The sequence below is a fragment of the Balaenoptera physalus genome, assembly GCF_965194825.1.
Source record: "Balaenoptera physalus genome assembly, chromosome: 5".
Classification (NCBI taxonomy): Eukaryota; Metazoa; Chordata; class Mammalia; order Artiodactyla; family Balaenopteridae; genus Balaenoptera; species Balaenoptera physalus.
In genome coordinates this window covers 61250376-61270087 of record NC_138884.1, presented here as the reverse complement: position 1 = coordinate 61270087, position 19712 = coordinate 61250376, and the positions used below count along the sequence as shown (strand labels likewise).

Sequence of the window (19712 nt, the reverse complement as noted above, 5' to 3'; positions counted from 1 at the left end):
ACCTCAGTGAAAAATAAATACCTGTGGCTGCTCCCTATGAGCAAGAGATCAAAGGACGCACGTAGAAAATCAGATCACTGGACTCCCATCTACACCAGTCTAAAATGCACCCATCCAGGTAGGGCTTCACTGGCATTCTTTTCCATAGCAGGGGACTTAACTTCATGGTTGCTGGGCAGAGATGTTCCCATTGGTATTTTTAGGGCAGGAGCGGCTGTGCTTTCTACTGGGACAACTTGGATTTGATTATAATCCCGGAGCTTCCCAGGGCAATGGCTTTATAGCCCATCCGGTTAATCCTCAGGAATCTATGTTATCTCAGTATCCCTGCTTCCCTTCCTAAGGTCAAGAAGGTCAAACCTAAATCCCTACACAGCAAGCTAAAGGAACAAAAAAGGTTTAGGAATCAGCTAATCAACCAAATTTATTTACATTCCCATCAATTTTACTTCCTACTTCATCTCTGCTAAGAAGCTTATCCTCTCCAATGCAATTCTGCAATTTTAAGAACTTGTCCCCAGCTTAATGAAGTAGCCACTGGTGTTATCACGCTAATGTATTGATCTGCTCTCTATAACCGTGCTTCTCTTCCTGCCGTCATCTTTACTCTTCCTCCAGAGCTGCTATGAGCTGGAAACTCTAGAAGAGGCTTCTGTTTCTGTACACCCACATAGGCAGCACTGCCTGCTGTAGGCTAGACACCACCCTCTTCCTGCATCAAGTGCAAGGCCAGAGCCACTCGTGTCTGGTTCGAAATTCTGTCCCCATTCATAAAATCTCTCCAGAAGATACTTCCTTATACCACAACTTTTTAAGTTAAACATGATTCTAATACGTATGCCTAATATAAACACACACGTACATGTATACCAGATATTTTGACACTTAAAATCTATGGCAAATTTAACATCTTTGAGCTCCATGAGGATGGTAATCGGGATCATTCCTTTCACCATTTCACAATGCTTGGAATAGTGCTTGACCCATAACTGGCTTCCCAGAAATATCTTTTAATTAACTAATTAATTAATGGATCAAAGAATGGAACAAATGGATACTTGTGGTTTACACTGGTAGAGATGTGCGCACGTGCACGCGCACACACACACGCTATATCAACATACACATGATGCCAACAGTTAACACCGTATCTTAAAAATGAGAAATTAATCCTAATAATTAATGTTCGTTCAAACTTCATATCTATTTTCCTCTTCCTTACAACAACTTGCTGTTGCCCCAGATTTCTGTATCTACGACTAGATAATTTGACATGTACAGTCAGAAAATTACTGATTGCTAAGTCGGGTTTAAAAATCACTATGATAACCCATTAAAATAATTTCCTTGCCTTTTGCCTTCCTTAAACTGATTTTCAAGCTTCAAATCTTCTACCTCAAGCTTCAATCTTAACCAAGGAGATAAAAAATACGTAATCTTTTTATGCTATAAAACTTAAAAATAACACTAAATTAAGTTTTATACTCAGTATATTTTACTTAGAAGTATTATAAAACAGTACCTTTTTTATAATTTATTTCTTTTTATATCCTGGTAGTGTTGAATCAACCTCTCTTAGTGAATACTTTAAACTTAGTCTTTTTAGAAAGCACTGTCTATTGTTTTATTCAATGACTTAGTTAATTCAGATCTATTCAACGTTTGTGTGGAATGAGAGGAACTTGAGAGATTCCTTGTGTCTTCAAACCCCAGAGCATGGTCCAACACCAAATGTGACAGTATGGTCCTAAACTGACAGAGTCCAACTTGGAGATTTGGACCTGCCACACATGCTCTATTCAGTTTTCCATCCTGACTTCTAAAACCCTACAGAACATCAAGAGGCAGTACAAGACCCCAAAATAAAGCCTACAACCATTAATCCACCAGCCTTGGGTAAAAACATATGGTATCATAACTCCTTTGGGTTGTGCTTATGCATAGAGAGGACAGTGGCAGAAGATTCAAGGTATTGTTGGGGGACCAGCCAAGGTAGAAGGAACGCAAGGAATATTTTGAGAACTCCCAGAAGAGAGACAAAACAAAGACAATAGCTCTGAACTCCCAAGAAACAGCAGCCTGGCAACCATAGAAAGAAAAATGGTTGCTCTTTCTGAACAAAGACTTGGAGTCAACTGTGAATGGAAGAGACATAAACATTGACACACTTTTCAAATAACATCTGGAGATACAAAACAAATAAAAATACTTCACATCTTCACAGCATGTGAAGAAGGATCAGTTACTATTGGCCTCATCCACAAAACTAAAGAGCCATATACGGGTATTCTATTCAAAAATAAAGAAAAAAATGAATCAAAGCCACAATACAGAGAGAACTACATCTCATGTCCATAGAGTAATGCTATTTGAACAAATTCTAACAGAGGAGCTTCTCATTTCCCACTTTAGCATTCTTTGGGAAGCGAAAGAATGCTTTCAAATACTTTCTTTAAGAGGATATCCAACGTTTCCACATAAGAAGGGAAATACTATCATTTTGAAGGAATCTATGCTTCTTTAGAAAGTTGTCAGAATGATTTTAAATAAATAAGGAAATAAAATCCCCAGTGTTACACAAGTGAACATATAAGCCAAGAATGTTAAAATAGTTGTCTTTGGTTTCTTAGACTAATGTTGTCTTCATGTCAAATTAAGCCAAAGCACACATCTTTGTCAGTAAAATGCTTTCTAATGCTTCTTCCTGAACTTAAAATATAATAGTGAGGTTTTCTTTCCACCTCTACTTTCCAAACCATGCTGCACTCCCAAACACCTGCAAACACACAGACACAAAAGGCAATGAGTCTTACCAGACCATCACAGTTGCTAATGGCAACAGAGGTTCCCGGAATGTCCATGATGTCACCAACATAAGCACAGTTAGTCTGCAAAGGCTCTGTTTTCCAGATTCTTTCTGAAGCACTTCCTGGTTGATGATCATTAACGGGGTCAGTTATATTCCCAGGCACCAGAGATGCCTCATGCCATTCCACAACAGCGCCAGGAGCTACTAGCTGAGTGTTGGGCTTTAGTCGCAGATGAAAATCTCTTCCAAATGCTGTGATGTTAAAGAACAATTGCTCAGAGTTGGAAGACACGTCCCTCGTTGACCTCTTTTTATGATTGGCAGAAAGAATATGGGAGAGATAGTGTCCTTCAAAATTTGTGCTGACTGGAGTCACCAGCTCATACTCTCTCTGTCTCTTTACTGGTAAATCTGTGGGGTGAAAAATAGAATTGTAGAACCCTGTATAACAAGAGAACACAGGAGGACATAACATAGGCATCAAGTGCCCACCTCACAAGACCGTACCTCGACTTGCATAATAAATATATTCTTGAACCATCTCATAAGTAGTAAATTTTGAGAATTCAAATCATTTCTCAAACGCATTTAGGTAACTCTGTGTTCAATGAATCATTTTTTTAATTTTTAAAAAAAGTTTACTGCAATGTGAACATTCATCTCATTTATATGTTTGAGAATATGAACAGAATAACTTTCCATAAACTGTATCTGGTGTGCTTATAATCAACACATACTCCCAGTTAATTTATCACTGGCATAACTGATAACTGCTACAAACTTTTAACAAAGTTGCTATTACGTAGAAAAAACTTTTTCTGATTGTTTTAATTTTTTCCTTGTAAGAATCCTAGAATTTATACTAATCACCATAGCTACTTTGTATTACATCTACCATTGGCTTGTAATTTATACACTGTAGTTTATGGTGTGGTAGTTTATACATATCTTTTCCATCATACCAACCCTAACAATCATACTTCACAGGTGAGGAAACTGAGATTCAGGAGGTGTGTGTCCAAGGTCAAATAACTGTGAAGCTCAGATATGTCTCCAAGTCATACTCCAAAGCCCATACACTCACTCTGCTACATCATGTTGTATCCCATAAATCACAGAACATTTTCAGCAAATGAGGAGAATGGAGTAAAAAAGAAGAAATAATCATCTATAAACTGAATACACTAGTACTGGTTAGTCAAGAGCAAATGGCATTGTCATTTTGCACCATATTCCTTACATGGGAAAGACACTCATTTGAATATGAATTCAATATTTGGGGTTCACTTTACAACACGCGTGGCCACTTACATGTTAAACTGAATTTCACAATTAGAACTTAATTCCCCAAGTTTAGCCACATGAGAGTACTGTGTCTGCTGAAATGCAAACATCCTGGGGAAAGATAACACATTAAATCAACCATTTCTCCCTTAATAGAAATGATTTTGAAGACAGAAGTAAATGAGGAGGGCAACAAGGATGAAGAAAGAATGCATGGAAAGGAAAATCTGAGAACATGAAGTTAAAAGTTCCCCACCTTCATGATTCTAGCCTAAGACTAGTCCTGTAGTATAATAAAGTACCCTGAAAAAATTATATGATTCACAAATACTGCTCACCTATGGAAACTTCATGCATGTTATCTAACACATTAGCATATGAGGCCCATAAATGAACCTACAACCTATGGTCTTAAAGTATCCTTATAGAATCACTATGTTTTTGTTATTTTCCTGCTTTTTAAATAACTCAAAAAAAAAAAATGTGTAAAGTACCAGAAGACAAATGAAGGTATTTTGCAACTTGGAAATTCCTTGAGTGCATGTTTGTTACCATTATGCCACTTATAATGACCGATGTATTTAAACAAAATATCCCCCTTTATTAAATGCACAGAGTAAGTAAACTGGTTGTACAGATTTACTTGGCAGAGAAGGAGTGAGGGTGGTCATACCACAGAGTAGAGTGAAGCCTGGCTTCCACACTGGGAGCAGCCGCAACACAATTCCTGCTTCACAGGAATTGACTCTCTATATCACAGTCAAAGACTTACACCAGGCATTGGGGTAAGCACAGGCGCACAGATTCGGTCTCCCTTACAACCAAATCCTTGGTGAATACTTTTGTAAATTCTGGTTTAGAGAAAGAACTTGAAATTTTAGGGAATGAACTCAAGAGTCACAGAAACAGACAGATGGAGGGGAAAGTTTCCACAGGGACGGATGAATTGGGCTCTTGGAGGTGGACAGACAAAGCCAACCCCCAAATAATTCCTTAAGGATAAGGAACTCCCCATTCAACTCGGTATTTCCAGTATCATCTAATATAAGATTTTGTACCTGCCAGGGTCCCTCATCAGTAGGATTTGTTTACATGTATAAGTTAGTAATGCAGGCAACTGGAGAACATTTGCTTTGCCTATGGTGCTCCATGCGCTGACTTACTACCCAAGGCCCGTGAGCATCCGGCTGCACCAGTAATTCCAGCTGTAACTTCTTCTTTAACCATCGGTTTACTGTGTCAAGGGAAGGAAAAGCGACGCTTCATTTAATGTATGGATTTCTCATCTCCGATGAAGGGAATTCACACAACTGAAGTCTATAAACAATATACCGATGCCTGGATTAAGTGACTGGAGAACTAGAAAATGTAGGAAGAATGCAGGGAGCCTCCTCCACACCCAAGAGGACACCCAGAGTTTCATGCTTACAGTAAACCATACACCCTAGATTCTCTGGGATGAGTCCGTTTTTCCACTGTCAGACAATGTGTTCTGAACTTTTATTCAAAATAAAGATGGTGCATTTCTATAGAGCTTTGTCTTCTCCAATGTTAAATAATAAGCCATTCCTAAAATGTACACATAAGAAACATTTTTGAAATTAAACTCTGAATGAGTCATTTTCCAGTTGGGAATTAATGGAAAAGATGCATGTAGCCCCACTGGACGGTAGTTAATGGAGTGGACAAAGGAGCTACCCAGTCACCTGTCATTTATTGCAGAATAAATATCAGGCACTCTGCTTTGTTCTTGAGAATATACCTTCTCTAATTCTTACAACAATCACAGTTGGTAGGTATTACTACCCTTCGTTTATAAATGAGAAAGCAGAACTAGAAGGCCTGACACATAGCGAACAAGGAGCCAAAGGAAATTTTCAATTCTGATCATCTCGATGCTGAAGATCACGCTCTCACTCACTGCAGAATAGATGGAACATCTTGCTGTCAATTTCTAATTTAAGATCTGATTTTAAGGAAAACTACCACAAGAATGATGACGTCCTGCCTACCCGCAGCCAGCCAACCAATTTTTCCTCTATTGTAGCTTCAAAAATTATTGTAAAAGGCTCTTAAATTCTTGGTCTTGGGGAGAAAAATAAAGGGGTGGTGGATAAAGCTCAAAGCTATCAAAAGTATTTAATCTCAGGTTACAATCACATATGCAAACCAACATTAATTTACTGCTTTCAGAAATGACACATTTCACAGGCCCAAATACTTCCACCAAGCAATACAGCCTATGGTCAAGGAAGAGACTACAGTGCCAGAAAGCAGAAAAGTCAACACCTGAACTTGAGCAAGTTCTTTATTTTTTCTTTAGGCCTAGTGTCCTCAATTGTTAACTAGAGGTTAGTAATAGTTCCAACTTCATAAGTTTGATGAGAGGTTTAAATGAGATTATCCAGAGGATTCAGTAAATTTTAACTATTTTAACTTAAATGTAAATTAGTCACTTTTTAAAATAGTGCCCAGGCGCAATTTTAAAATATGAAACTATACAATTGTCAGCTGGGGTGGCTGAAGGGCCACAGCAATAGGCATGTAAAGGTTTGTGTGAGCCGTAGGTTCCACAAGCACAGAAAGCTGGGGCCACTGTAAAGCCACATTGTGGTCACTAATTACCCAAGCATAACTCAGAAGCAGTGAATTTTGCACAACCCAGTGGCATCTGTGCCTGCCTGGTCCATTCCCATCTCCCCCCACCAACCCCGGTAGTATGGATGAACTGTCTGCGGTCTTACCTAAGAGCAAAGCCTCCGTTCGTGTACACATCCTAGCCCCTCTGGCCTTTGCAAGACGGCTTCAGCAATTGTCCTCAGTTTCTTTCCTCATCAATTTTCCCATCACTAGATCATTCCCACCAGTAAATAAATAAGCTGCCATATTTTCCATCTTTGACAAAAAACTTTCTTGATGCCACATCTGCCTCTAGCTAAGTCCCCATTATTTCACTGCCCTTTATAGCAAAACACTTTTAAAAAATTGAGTATATTAGATATCTCCAATTCCTCTCTTCCCACGCTTGTTCTTTCTTGAACCCACTCCAATCACGCTCTTGTCAAGGTCACTAGTAACCCCACGTTGCTGACACCAATGGTCAAGACTCCATCTTCTTACTTGCCCTATTAGCAGCATCTGACTCTATTTCTCTTTCCTTCTTAAAACACTTCCTTTCTTTAGCTTCCAGACACCATTCTCTTCTGGTTCTCCTCTTCTCCTCAGTGGTCTCCCCTTCCCATTCTCCCTCCTCATGTTCCTTTATTCTCACGACCTGAACACACTGCAGTGCTGCAGGACCTGGTCCCAGACTCTCCTCTTCTGCATCTACCCTCCCTAGCCTGGTGAACTCATCCTGTCTCCTGACTTTGAATACCTTCACCATCATATATCTCCAGCCCAGGCTTCCTCTATAAGATCTTCTCTCGTCAGTTCAATTGCCGCTGGATCCTCTCCCTGTGGATATTCACTAGGTACCTCAACACTTCCAAAAGTAAACTTCCTACCTTCCTGCTCCCAAACCTGCACCTCCTTGCCCATGTCAGCAAATGGCAACGCTATCCTCCCAGTTACTCAGACCAAAAACTTGACTAAACCATCCTTAATTCTTCTCACACCACACACCAAATCTTTTAACGAATTCTACTGACCCTATCTTCAAAATATCTCCAGACTCTGACCACTGCTCACCACCTCCCCTGCTGCTACCCTAGTCCAAACCACCATCTTCCCCTTCACAGGTTATCCTCAAAACAGAGCCAATGACAGATCATGTCTTCTCCTCAAAACCCATCCCACTCAGAGAAAAATGCCTCACAAGGGCCAGCACTGGGAATTCTCACATCTCAAGGTCATTGTGCTCACTATTTCCTCTGCCCAAGTGTCTTCCCCCCGACAGCCGCATGGCTCACCCCTCCATTCCTTCAGGTCTTTGCTTAAACTTGACCCTCCCATTAAGGTCTTTCCTGCCCCCAGTAACTGTCTCATTACTATCTCCCTTCTGCATTTTACTTCCACAAAACTTGTCACCATCTCACATACTCTAAATCTTATTTATATGTTTATTTGTTCATTGTTTCTTTATACCTGCTAGCGTATAAGCTTCACGAGGGCAGGGATTTTTATCTTTTCTCTTCACTATAGTTCTCCAGTGCCAGAAACTGACTCTGAAGTCACTCAGTAAATATATGTGAATGAATGAATGAGAGCAGTTTAGCCTGAGGGAGTATCTAAAATTAGAATGCATCTTCTTCTCCCCAAATAGTAATTTACCATCAAGCGATCGATGACAGCAAACCACACAAGTTGTCATACACCTCTATTGCCCGAATTTGCTTGCAAACGTTGGGTATATTTCTCACCGTTCCTGCTGGCCTATAAATCAAACATTTCATAGTATCCAAAACTTACATTTTAAGCTACTAAGAACAATGACAAAAATGGATCTAACCATTAAAACAGACCTCCTGGAATGCAGACACAGGGCCCCTCGTGCTTAGGAACCAGAGGCAGGAGATTAGTCCCCACTCTGCATCCCTCTGGATAGTCACAGAACTATAACTCTACAGGTCAAAGATGAACAAGACCTTGAAAGATCATCTCTTCCTTGCCTCTTTCTTAAAATTAAGGCATCTCAAGTAGAAGACGTCATGTTTTCTTAAGTTAGAGGTGCAGTACCTTTCACCTACTCCCGCCTTCTGGGAGGAGAGATTTTTCTCTGAGTATTTAGGCCTCTCCGTCCCCCTTAACTCACCCTTCCCCCGTGAAGAAGCATGACGGATGTGATTAGCAAGTCTGGGAAAAATAAGCAGTTTGCGAAGCTCAGCACTCCCTCATCATCATTCCTGGCCTGGGAACGATGCTGATAAGGACCCTGGTCTCTTCCACCTCCTCCCCAGCAGCAGGCTCTGTCTCAGCCCAGTGGGCCTGACACACACTGGGTGGGGTGCCCTGCCCGCCAGCCCACTGCCTGCCCACGTGACAGCCTCGTGCTCCTCCGCAGCCTCTTTCGTAAGAGATATTTTCACTGTGTCTTTAGATTTGCTATTTCTCAACATGTTCAGAACCCAGGCAGGTCAGAGGGGTATGTTTAATTGAGGACCTCCTCAAAAGCTTGAACTACCTACAAGAAAAAGTACTGTCACATCTTCGCTGTCAGTCTAATGATAACATTAACAATTCTCCCGGTCAGGGAATTCTTTCATATCTAAATTCCTCATTCTAGAGTTTAACATAATGACTTCTCCCTTCTTGCACTGCATGAAAAAAAACCACCTTCTTGTGTATCTGTGCATGTGTGTATATGTGATATGTATGTACTTCTTTTCACACACACACACACACAAATATTGCACACAACTGACATCAAAGGATGTAAGGACCCGATGTTCTGCGCTTCCATATACTTAAAAGACCTTTGAGCTAGTCAGACTTTCTGTTTTAATGTCAGCCATGTTAGACTTTTCTAATAGTTTCCAAATTTTACTCATTCCTGAGGCTCTGGACCATTTACACGTGTCTGTGTTTTAGCATGATACTTACACAGATCCTCAGTAAATACAGGTTAAAGAAAAGAAAAGTTGCCTCAAACTGAAACCTGAGTGGGTCAGTTTCACTGTGCTGAGAAGAAGGTGTCATAGCCTCTCTTCACCCTTAAAATATCTACACCAAACTTCTCATTTTCACCTGAGTATTCATCTTGTCTTCCTGACTTCACTATCTCTGTTCATGATGTGCTGATTCTCCCAAACTCCCACGCTAAAAAAACTGACTTCATTTCAACTTTTTCCCCACTTTATATCATTCAAGTCCTACTGATCTCACCTTAAAATTTCTCTCAAATTAATCCCCTTTCTTCCAATCACCTTCAAGTTCTCATCACCCCGCACTGAAAAGCTGCAAGTACCAAGTCCAAATGCCCCACATATATTTTCTCACTACCAAATGCCGTATACATTGTATCAGAATATTTTCTAAATTACTGCCAGAAAAATTGTTTTGAAGTCTTACGTCTAATATGCCTAGGTTCTACCACTCACTACCTTTGTGATTCTGGTCACTTAAGACTTTTTATGTCAGTACTCACCTGAAAAAATTAGGGCAACAGTATTTAGTTCATAGGATTGTTGTAAAAATTAAATGGCTTAATCCAAAGTGCTTAACACAGTATCCAGCATATAGTAAGTGCTCAATAAATGTTAGGTATTAATATTACCCTGTTATTCTTTATGAAGAGTTTCAACTGGCTCATCATTACTTCAGGATAAAATAAATTCAGAAAATTGATATCTGTATTTCCATGTCAGACCTGAAAATTGCTTGAAAGACCATCTACTAATCAAATCCCCTCACTTCACACATAAGAAACTAAACTCAAAGTTAGGTAATTTAACCCAAATCAAAACTTAACTTTATCAGTTAAGGCCCTCTGCATTCTGTCCCTAATTTCTTTTCAACATCATCTCCCATATAACCTAAAGAAACATTCTAATGGGCTCACTAGCTTAATCACTCCTGCCTTTAGAGCCCTACTGTATTGCATCAACCGGGGGAAAGGTCTGTTGCTTTCTCTCCATGTATGCAAATCTAACCCGGCCCTCACGGCCTTTTCTTTTCCATGAAACCTGCCCTGTTAAACTGCCTAAAGTACAGAGCTCAGGGTCTAAACTTCCTAGCTCTGACTGTCGTGCACTGTCTTCATAACAGTTACAAAAATCCCTATGGGTGAAAAATCATATGTTTATGTCTTGTCCTTTCAGAGATTTTAAGCTCTTTGGGGCAGAGGTGTGATCTTACATGTGTTTAAGTGTCCCCAGTGTACATCAGTCTTTGGGGAAAAGAGAAATTAATGGCTATTTTTGGAAGCGGGGACTCTTGGGAAGGAGTGCTCTCACAGCATCACCCTGTAGCCCAGGCTTTGGGATCATCTATACTCCTTCACGCATTCAGCCACATATGCTCACACCTGAGGACAGGCAGGCTGGTATCCTTCTAAGTATGTTGTAGAACACTACACAAATGTTTCCTAGCAGAGACTAGATGTCCCCAGCACATTACGAAGACCACACTCTAGAACGGCAAGAGAAGACAAGTCTTCAGTAGTACAATCAACATTGCTAGGACCTAAGATGGCTGCAGCACAAAGTCTCATGTATCACGGCAATTTTTAGCTGATCTAATTAAGACCAAACCTACCCCAGGCACACAGAATATTGGAATACTTGTGATTGATGCAATGTGGCTCTAATTTCCAAGCAAAGAAGGGGGCGGGGTATGATGGCTGAATACTAAAGGTCTGGAGTCAAAACGCACTGCATTTGAATGCCGGTTTCAATCTCATGTGCTCTTTGGCACATGAGCTTGAAATTATGAAAATTAAGGCTCAGGCAGGTTACCTGTAAAATAGGAAGAAGAGATAAGGCACATAAAGGGCTTAGTCCATCTAATAACATTTCAATAAATGAAAAATTAGTTGGTGTTATTATCACCATCACCATCATCATCTAGCTAGAGCTGTACAAGAAGGAAGTCAATATCAGATTCCTTCCGTGTCCCAGCACCCCTCAAGCCTCTCCCCATTCCAGTCCCACACAAATCTAGTGTTTCTGGTGGTTAGAAGGGATCTTAAGCTCCATGTCAACAAACGGCCTGAAGTCTAGCCTGGCTGTAACAACCCACGCTCCATTACCCAACCCAGGGACTGGGGATCTCTCCCGAGAACTGGCTGATTGCTCTACACTAGAGGCAGTCACACAGGCAATTTCCTTTATCAGGTATAAATTCTCAGTATGCAACAAGCTGGCCACAAGAATGAAATCAAATAAGCATTTTCAAGATCTGCTAAAGAAGCAGCTCCAACAACAACATTTCCAAATCCTGAGCCAAGGGTAAGAGAATGACTTTCATCAGAAATGACAGGAGCCAGCTGCTTCAGGAAAGATGTGAGTGGGGTGAAGAGTGGACGTTAAAGAGGACATCGCATGCCAAAGGGCTCACCAAAGCCGTAAACGCTGACGGGGAAGGGGACACATCTTCTCTCAAAGGCAATTAAAAATTAATTGTGACACATGCTGAAATTCTGAACGCAGCCAAATTCCTTTTTCCTCACTTCATCTCCTCTAGGCTCCTATCACCACAAGGCAGAGAAACACTTTGATGTCTTTTATTTTAGTTGCAAACCTATTTTCATAGCTATTTGGGGGGAGGAGGGGGGAGGTGCTTTGCTTTTACTCACTATTAAGAAAGAACAAATAGTTGTGAACTTTAAAATTCTTCTCATTTTTTTAATCTGGCTTTTTCATAAATATTTGTTGCAATTGCACAATGTTTATGTTCAAGAGAGTCATTTAGGAAAGAACAGCACATTCTTCAGCATTCCAGAACATGAAATCAGGTAAGAGGAGATCTTTTAAGAAAACTGTTTTCAAGAAAAATATCCAAGTATTTTCTTTGTTTGCTACATCTTAAAATGATCAAATAATCAATAACAGGATAACAAGTAGAGATTTATTTTTTTTAAGTGAGGCCCAAATGCCAAACACTTAACATTCCAATCTTAGTTTTTAAAGAAGACTTCTACTGGTTATATTTATCATCACTGGAAATTTTACAGACTCAAGAGCAATATTAGACATTCTAAAAATTAATATTTCTCATATGTCTCACAATTTTTTGATGGATAATACTTTTGAAGACTAATATTGAGTCTAGAATTTAAAGCCAGGAAAATTAGCATTTGTCCCTAGGGCCAAAGGCTGGGGAAAATATGACAGATAAGAAATGCGGATAGTAGCTTTAAAGGTTTTCACTGAAACTTTACTTGTGGTAATTATATTTTCCAAATCTAAAATAGTCTGGCTTATGGTTTGACAAAAAGTATGAGAAACTAGGACAGTCCACTAGGCTGCTGTTTTAGTCTCCTATTGCTGCTGTAACAAATTGCCACAAACTTGGCGACCTAAAACAACATGAATACGTTATCCTACAGTTCTGGAGGTCAAAAGTCTGAAATAGGTTGCATAGGGCTAAAAGCAAGGTGTCAGCAGGCTGCATTTCTTCTGGAAGCACTAGAAATGATCTGTTTCCTTGCCTTTTTCAATTTCCAGAGGCTACCTGCGTTCGCTGGCTCAAGGTTCCCTCCTTCCATCTTCAAAGCCAGCAACATCAAACCAAGTCCCTTTCACCTCCCCCTTCCATCTATAAGGACTTTCCAACAGGTAATCCAGGATAATCTCCCTATTTTAAGGTCAACTGATTAGCAACCTTAATTCCATCTGAAGACTTAATTCCGCTTTGCCATGTAACGTATTTACAGGTTCCAGGGATTCAAACACAGACATCTTGGGGATCCATTCCTCTGCCTGCCGCAGCCAACAGTTCCCATCGATGCGCCAGGAGTCCTGACAGCCGTGACGTTACTGCGCGTGTGTGCCGCCCGGCATGATCCCTCCTTGTTCTTTAACTGAACCTCCGTTTTCCCTCAGGTTAACCACCTCACACTCCACTCTCAGTCCCTGTCAGTCAAGAGTGAAACATCTCAATCCAGGCTATTCAGAGCACTGCATCACTGAGCACAGTTCGTGGTTTGAGAATAAGCTTATGACTCGAGCCAGGTAGCCAGTGAAAGCCCTACCAGGAGCTATTAACTGGAGCAGCCAGAACAGAAGTGTTCTGTCTAGTGGGGTAATGAGAGCCTAGAGTTGCTGGTGACAGGCTTTGCCACAACTTGGATAGTCACGATCTTATGCTACTGGAGAAATAGAGCCAACCCAGAGGAAAAATAAGAGAGAAACAAAGAGGGAAGGGAGAAAGGGAGGGAAGGTGGAAAGAAAGGTGGGAGGGAAAAGAGGAGGGAGGGACAGAGAGCGTAAGGAAGGAGGGAGAGAGAGGGGAAGGAGGAAGGGGGGAGAGAGAGACTGATTCCTGACATTATTTGAGCCCTAGATCCAGCTATACCTGACTTTGATTACCTGATCAATTTTGTCTTCCTTAACCACTGTCAACTGGGTTCCTGTTATTTGCATCCAAAGGAGTCATGATTAATACAGGAACATTCTCTCAATGAAATGGAAAGAAGGAATTTCAATAAATAAGGTGAAAAGAAAAGAAAGAATTATGTCCAGTATACACAAAATATAGTTGGTGTGGAATAACTTTCTGCACTATTCCTTACTCGACTCCTTCCTCTACTGCTATATTCCAATGAATTAAGCAGCACTACATTGAGATACCAACATGAAGATAATACATGAAAATAGAACTCTTAAAGAGCTGTCACATGGTGAGCTGAGTGGCTGGATAGTGTACAAGTCCATGACACACTAAATTAAGGTGCCTGGAAAGCCACAGTGGCAGGCAGACCTATCAGAAATGTATGGACTAGAATGAGGCTGCTCTCCTTCAGTAAAAGTGTTTTTTAAAAGCACAAGACTGGGCTTCCCTGGTGGCGCAGTGGTTAAGAATCTCCCTGCCAATGCAGGGGACACGGGTTCAAGCCCTGGTCCGGGAAGATCCCACATGCCGTGGACCAACTAAGCCCATGCGCTACAACTACTGAGCCTGCACTCTAGAGCCCGCGAGCCACAACTACTGAAGCCCGCGCGCCTAGAGCCCATAGTCCACAACAAGAGAAGCCACCACAATGAGAAGCCCACGCACCGCAATGAAGAGTAGCCTCCACTCGCCGCAACCAGAGAAAAGCCTGTGCGCAGCAACGAAGACCCAATGCAGCCAGAAACAATAAATAAATTAAATAAAATAATAAAATAAATAAATTTTAAAAGCACAAGACTAAGACATACTACTAATAATACCTATTATTCTAGCTTGCTTACCATGTGCCAGCATTTTATGAATGCTTTAAAACTCTGTGAAGTAAGTAAGAGTAGTATGTCTATGTCATACACAAGACAATGAAGCTTTGAGGGGTTAAGGTCATCGACTAGAAAGTGTTGCAGTCAGGATTTTAAACCACACAGTAAACAGAGCCTGTGCCCCTGACCATTTGATGGAGGAGAGGCAATGAATATTAATAGTTCCTCTAATGCATACACTGGTTAGCTTTTAGATTAAGGAATGGACTCTACATGTAAAAAAGAGAGGTTTTTACATATAAAAGAAAGAGATCACAAATTCATATGAATAATTATTTCAATGATTCTTTTTATTTGTGTGCATTAGTACATATAAAAATATATGTACTAAATATGAAGAAAAATTGTAGGAAATGTGATTTATTATCTAAGTATTTGAAGATTCATAGTTTAATCCTATTTTACTTTCTACAAGTTTCCTAAATACTATTTTTGTTTTATCAGTCACTTCAAGAACAAGACAGACTGTTTCACGCTGCTCACAACTTGTTCTAAATTCCATAAAGATTCATCATGCTGAATTTGTGGCACTCGTTTTTATAAACAAGAGACTGACATTTTACCACAAAATCTCTTCTAGGGATTCATAGTTAGTCAGCAAAGTCATGTAAATGCATTCGGAAAATTAGGATGGATGAATTACATGTGGGAACAGAGATTCCTAAGCTAGGAAACTTTTCCCACGCTTTACTATCCATTCTAAAGAATACACAACTCTCAAATTCTGTTCTATGAGGTGGACAAATATTCTTAGAGTACTGATAAAATTACAAAACATTTTTATAATACAATGGTTCATACTTTGAGGTACGTGGTAACTAGAAAAATGATTAATTCAATGCATCTTTCAGAGACTGCATAACCAAATATTTAAAAATTATGTTCAAATGTCAAGAAGAGCAGAACCAAACCTAATTTAAAATTAAAATATTTTAAATCAACACTTTCCTATATATTGCTACTAGGAATTCAGGTCCTACAAACGTCTTCAAAAGTCATGCATTTGTCAAAATGTATCATGTTAATTTGGTTTTACACAGTAATCAACTTCTAGGGCGCTCTCCTAAAGGAGTCATTGGAAAAGTGGGCAATAATCTATATACAACACTGTGTGGCAATGTTCACCATCATGAGAAAATGGATACCATTAGAGAAATGATTACATAAAATAAGGTTTATTAGTATGATGGGATGAAAATGATGTTTATGAGGAGTTTGTAATGATATGGAAAATTACACTAAAATATTAAACCAAACAGAATCAGGTATCCAATAAAAACCCCATAATCTGTGTATTAAAAGAAGACTGAATAAGAATATGCTAAATTATAACAAAAGTTTGATATTTGGGATGATTGTCAAAAATCTGGGGGATACAGAAATAGAAGATAACTACAAAGGGCACATGTAAAGCATCTATAATCAGAACAAAAACTGACTAATTAAAAAAGACTAACTCAACAATTTATAATAGAAGTAGCACAGCTTAGAAGTAAAAGCTGATCTCTATTAGAGGAACTCTGAGGAAAGCATTCCCAAAATTCTGGTAATAACAATCCTCTTTGAGGAAGCAGTAGGGTTCCATTTAAGTCTTCACTGTCAATAGATCCAGTCCAAGCAGTATAACCAAACTCTTCATATTGAAACCACTCATGATTTTAGCAGGCAATTTGGAATTGTCCCTAATGGATTTCCAGGGTAATCTCAGTTGGCTACCCATAAGCAAAGAATGCTTAAAGATAATCGTCCTGGAAACAGAGATGACCTTGGAGATTTCTTAACATTTCTGAGCAATATTATGATTATTTGGTACAATGAAAAAAGAAAACAGTGAAAGTATGGGGAAGGAATAGTTCAGCTAAACAGCGGTAAGTTGCTGGTGATAGGTAACATGCTGCATTTAATAACATCTTCATCTAAGAAGCTTAAAGCATTTAACTTTAATCATTATGATGTTCTATGGAGAGGTGGGAGCTAAATCAGTAAAGTCAAGTGTATGATCTTTAGTGCCAGGGAAGAACAATGGCTTAGGTGGCTGAAATTCTAAATTTTACAAGGGATCCCTTTAAACTTGCTTTAGACCACATCTTTTAGTATTGCTGTTGGCAAACTGGATTGACAGATTTCAGTCTCAGCTTATCTTATTCCCACTGATGCCAGCAACATGGCAACTTATCCCAAATAGACTTTAGAGCAAAATTAGTGAACACTCCAAACCTGCACATAATTCTATTCAATTTGACAAATACTTATTGAGCACAAACACAAAAGCATAAAAAACTGATAAGCCTAAGTCCCTGGCTTTGTGGAGTGAAACAGGAAGTCACAAGGAGCCTTGATAACATTGAATAATTAATTGTATAGCCATTGTCACCATCTTCATTTTCCTGGGGACCAATTAAACCTGGACAGGGGCACAGAACAAGAGCATTCTAGGAACATCAGAACACAGGCAAATCCCAGTATGGTAATAACCTGCTTACTAGATCTACGCACTGAATAACAAATATTTGAGAGCCCACAAGGTACCAAGCTCTGTTTTATGTACAGGGGATACAGCAGTCATCAAGACAAAGTCTTTGCTCTCTCAAGGGCTATGCTAGTGGAAACACTTACTGTATACCAAGGAGAAGGTACAGTGACACACTACACCTTGAAAACCAAACGAGTACCTGAAAATGGTGAAAAATTATTTCTCAGGAAACCAGATATTTGAGAGGACAAATTAGCAACTTTATGTGGTTAAGAATAAAATGCAATGGAATTTGAAACTGGGAAACAGAAATAGGACAGAGAAAGATGGATATGCCCCAATTCTAAGAGCGGGGGTGGGAGAGGGGAGACAGCTGAACACCAAAGCCTCACAATGGTTTTTCCTCTGATAACACTCAAGCAATCTCGAAGGCGTGGCTTATGAAACAAAAGGACTCAGAGGATTCTTTTTCGGATTCTCCAATTTCTACAGAACTATGATTATTTCCTAAGCCACATGTGTCACAGAGCAAACCTCCTTACCCACTCAGGCCGGCCAGCCAGCTACCCGCAATTACCCTAGGCATCCTACCAAGGCCATATTCTGAGTCAGAAATGAAAGAGCTCCCTGATATGTCACAGAAGTATTCTACCAATCTCATGAAACACATTTACAAATATATACACATTACATACACATTCACATATGCACCTATATGTATGTATGCGTGCATGTATACGTGTGCATATGTGTAGGTATATGTATGTATGTGTGGGTATATGTATGTATGGGTGTATGTATATACTGTGTATGCATGTATGCATGGGTGTATGTATGTATATATGGGTGTAGATAGGTAGATAGCTCCTCTCTGATTGACAAGGGAGCAGAGAACTAGGTGACAGTTCAAAACCTATTTGCCCGTTTTCCCAAGAGTCACACACCAAGAGGGCATTTTTCCACTGGGTGGAGAAAAAAGCAAAGAAGTCACATCCCGTACTACACACTTCATGGGTGACATATATATATATATGTTCTAACCTGCCCCCATCACAGACTGCCCTCTACTCTAGGGGGTTGGAGCATATCAGATATATATTTTTTACTGGTTTCCTAAGCCAAATACTAAAAAAGTATGTATTGTATTTCTATTTATAAAAAGAATTAAAAACTGGCAAAATTAATTGATCCTGTTACAAGTCACCTTTTGTGTGGGAATCCTGCTAGGAAATTGGCACAAGCACTAGTAATGTTCTTATCGATCCGGGTGCTGGATACCCAGAAGTGTTCGCTTCGTGAAGAATCAGCAAGGTGTACACTTATATGCACCACCCTGCATGTATATTATATCTCAATAGAAAGGAGTTTTTAAATTTAGCTTCCTAACAATTTGTGTTTTGTTACTAAATTATATTTACCTCTTCTTGAGACATTAAATTATTCACAAATTATTCAGAAACATGGAATCTTCTCTAGCCAATTTGTAGATCAATAAATATAAATTCATTAATTCTACAAACCTTATTACTTTTTCTTAATTGTGTCATTGATCAAATAGCACCTCCAGGCAGTTATATAAAACTACTTTTGAATCAATTATTGGAAAAAAATTACTTAACTATATGTAGAAAAGTACATTTACCAAAACTCCAGGTTAGCAATCCCTTGATGCATGGGGACAGGGGAAAGGAATCTCATTATTGCACATCAAATTTTTAAAATATATTTTTAAATCCCTCTTAAGAACAACATAAATGGTTATAACCCAAAGCCAAATGGTACACTTCTGCTATCACAAGACTCATGAGTCAAATCTATTTTCATCTTTATTTCTTCCCTTAACTCAATTCGGAAATGGTAAATGAAAATGATAATAATAAAATAAAGAAATCTCATAAAGCAGAGGAACTTGGGAGCAAATAAATCTTCAGCAACACAACCTAAGAGTGCCCTGCCCTCTTCTCTTCTGTGCTGTTACTCATCTCCCTCTTAACAAATTAAAGCAGACCTGTACTACTTTCTTCCCTGAGGACGAGAACTACCAAAGTAGTTTATATTAGCAAAAGGACTGGACCAAAGTCTAACCCAGGGCCTCTTACATATGAGCATGCTGAGTCTATCTGAAAATTTAATCAAAGCAATGTATTTTATTCCTTGTAGAATGAGTAATCTTAAAATAGTTTTTTAATTTACATATTGAAATGTTGGGATGTTTAAGTAATCAAATGTTTAAGAAATAAAAAGTAAGACAGCTTTCTTTTCCTACTTGTTTGAA

The 19712-nt window shown here is 39.3% G+C and overlaps 1 protein-coding gene and 1 long non-coding RNA gene across 6 annotated transcripts in view; one reads left to right on the top strand and one right to left on the bottom strand.

Moving 5' to 3' along the window:
- LOC309661903 overlaps nt 1–19712 on the top strand; it is a 1098809-nt gene that overhangs the window by 458908 nt on the left and 620189 nt on the right. The window lies entirely within an intron of this gene.
- The window catches only part of ADAMTS3 (ADAM metallopeptidase with thrombospondin type 1 motif 3), a 283209-nt gene that overhangs the window by 260031 nt on the left and 3466 nt on the right, over nt 1–19712 (bottom strand). For 4 of the 5 annotated variants that reach the window (XM_082463727.1, XM_082463726.1, XM_082463724.1 and 1 more), the window contains exon 3: nt 2814–3220. In XM_082463727.1, coding sequence (XP_082319853.1) covers nt 2814–3220 — 407 coding nt within the window. Of the gene's footprint in view, nt 1–2813; nt 3251–19712 lie in introns of all 5 variants that reach the window. The other variant, XM_082463723.1, reaches the window with a different exon arrangement.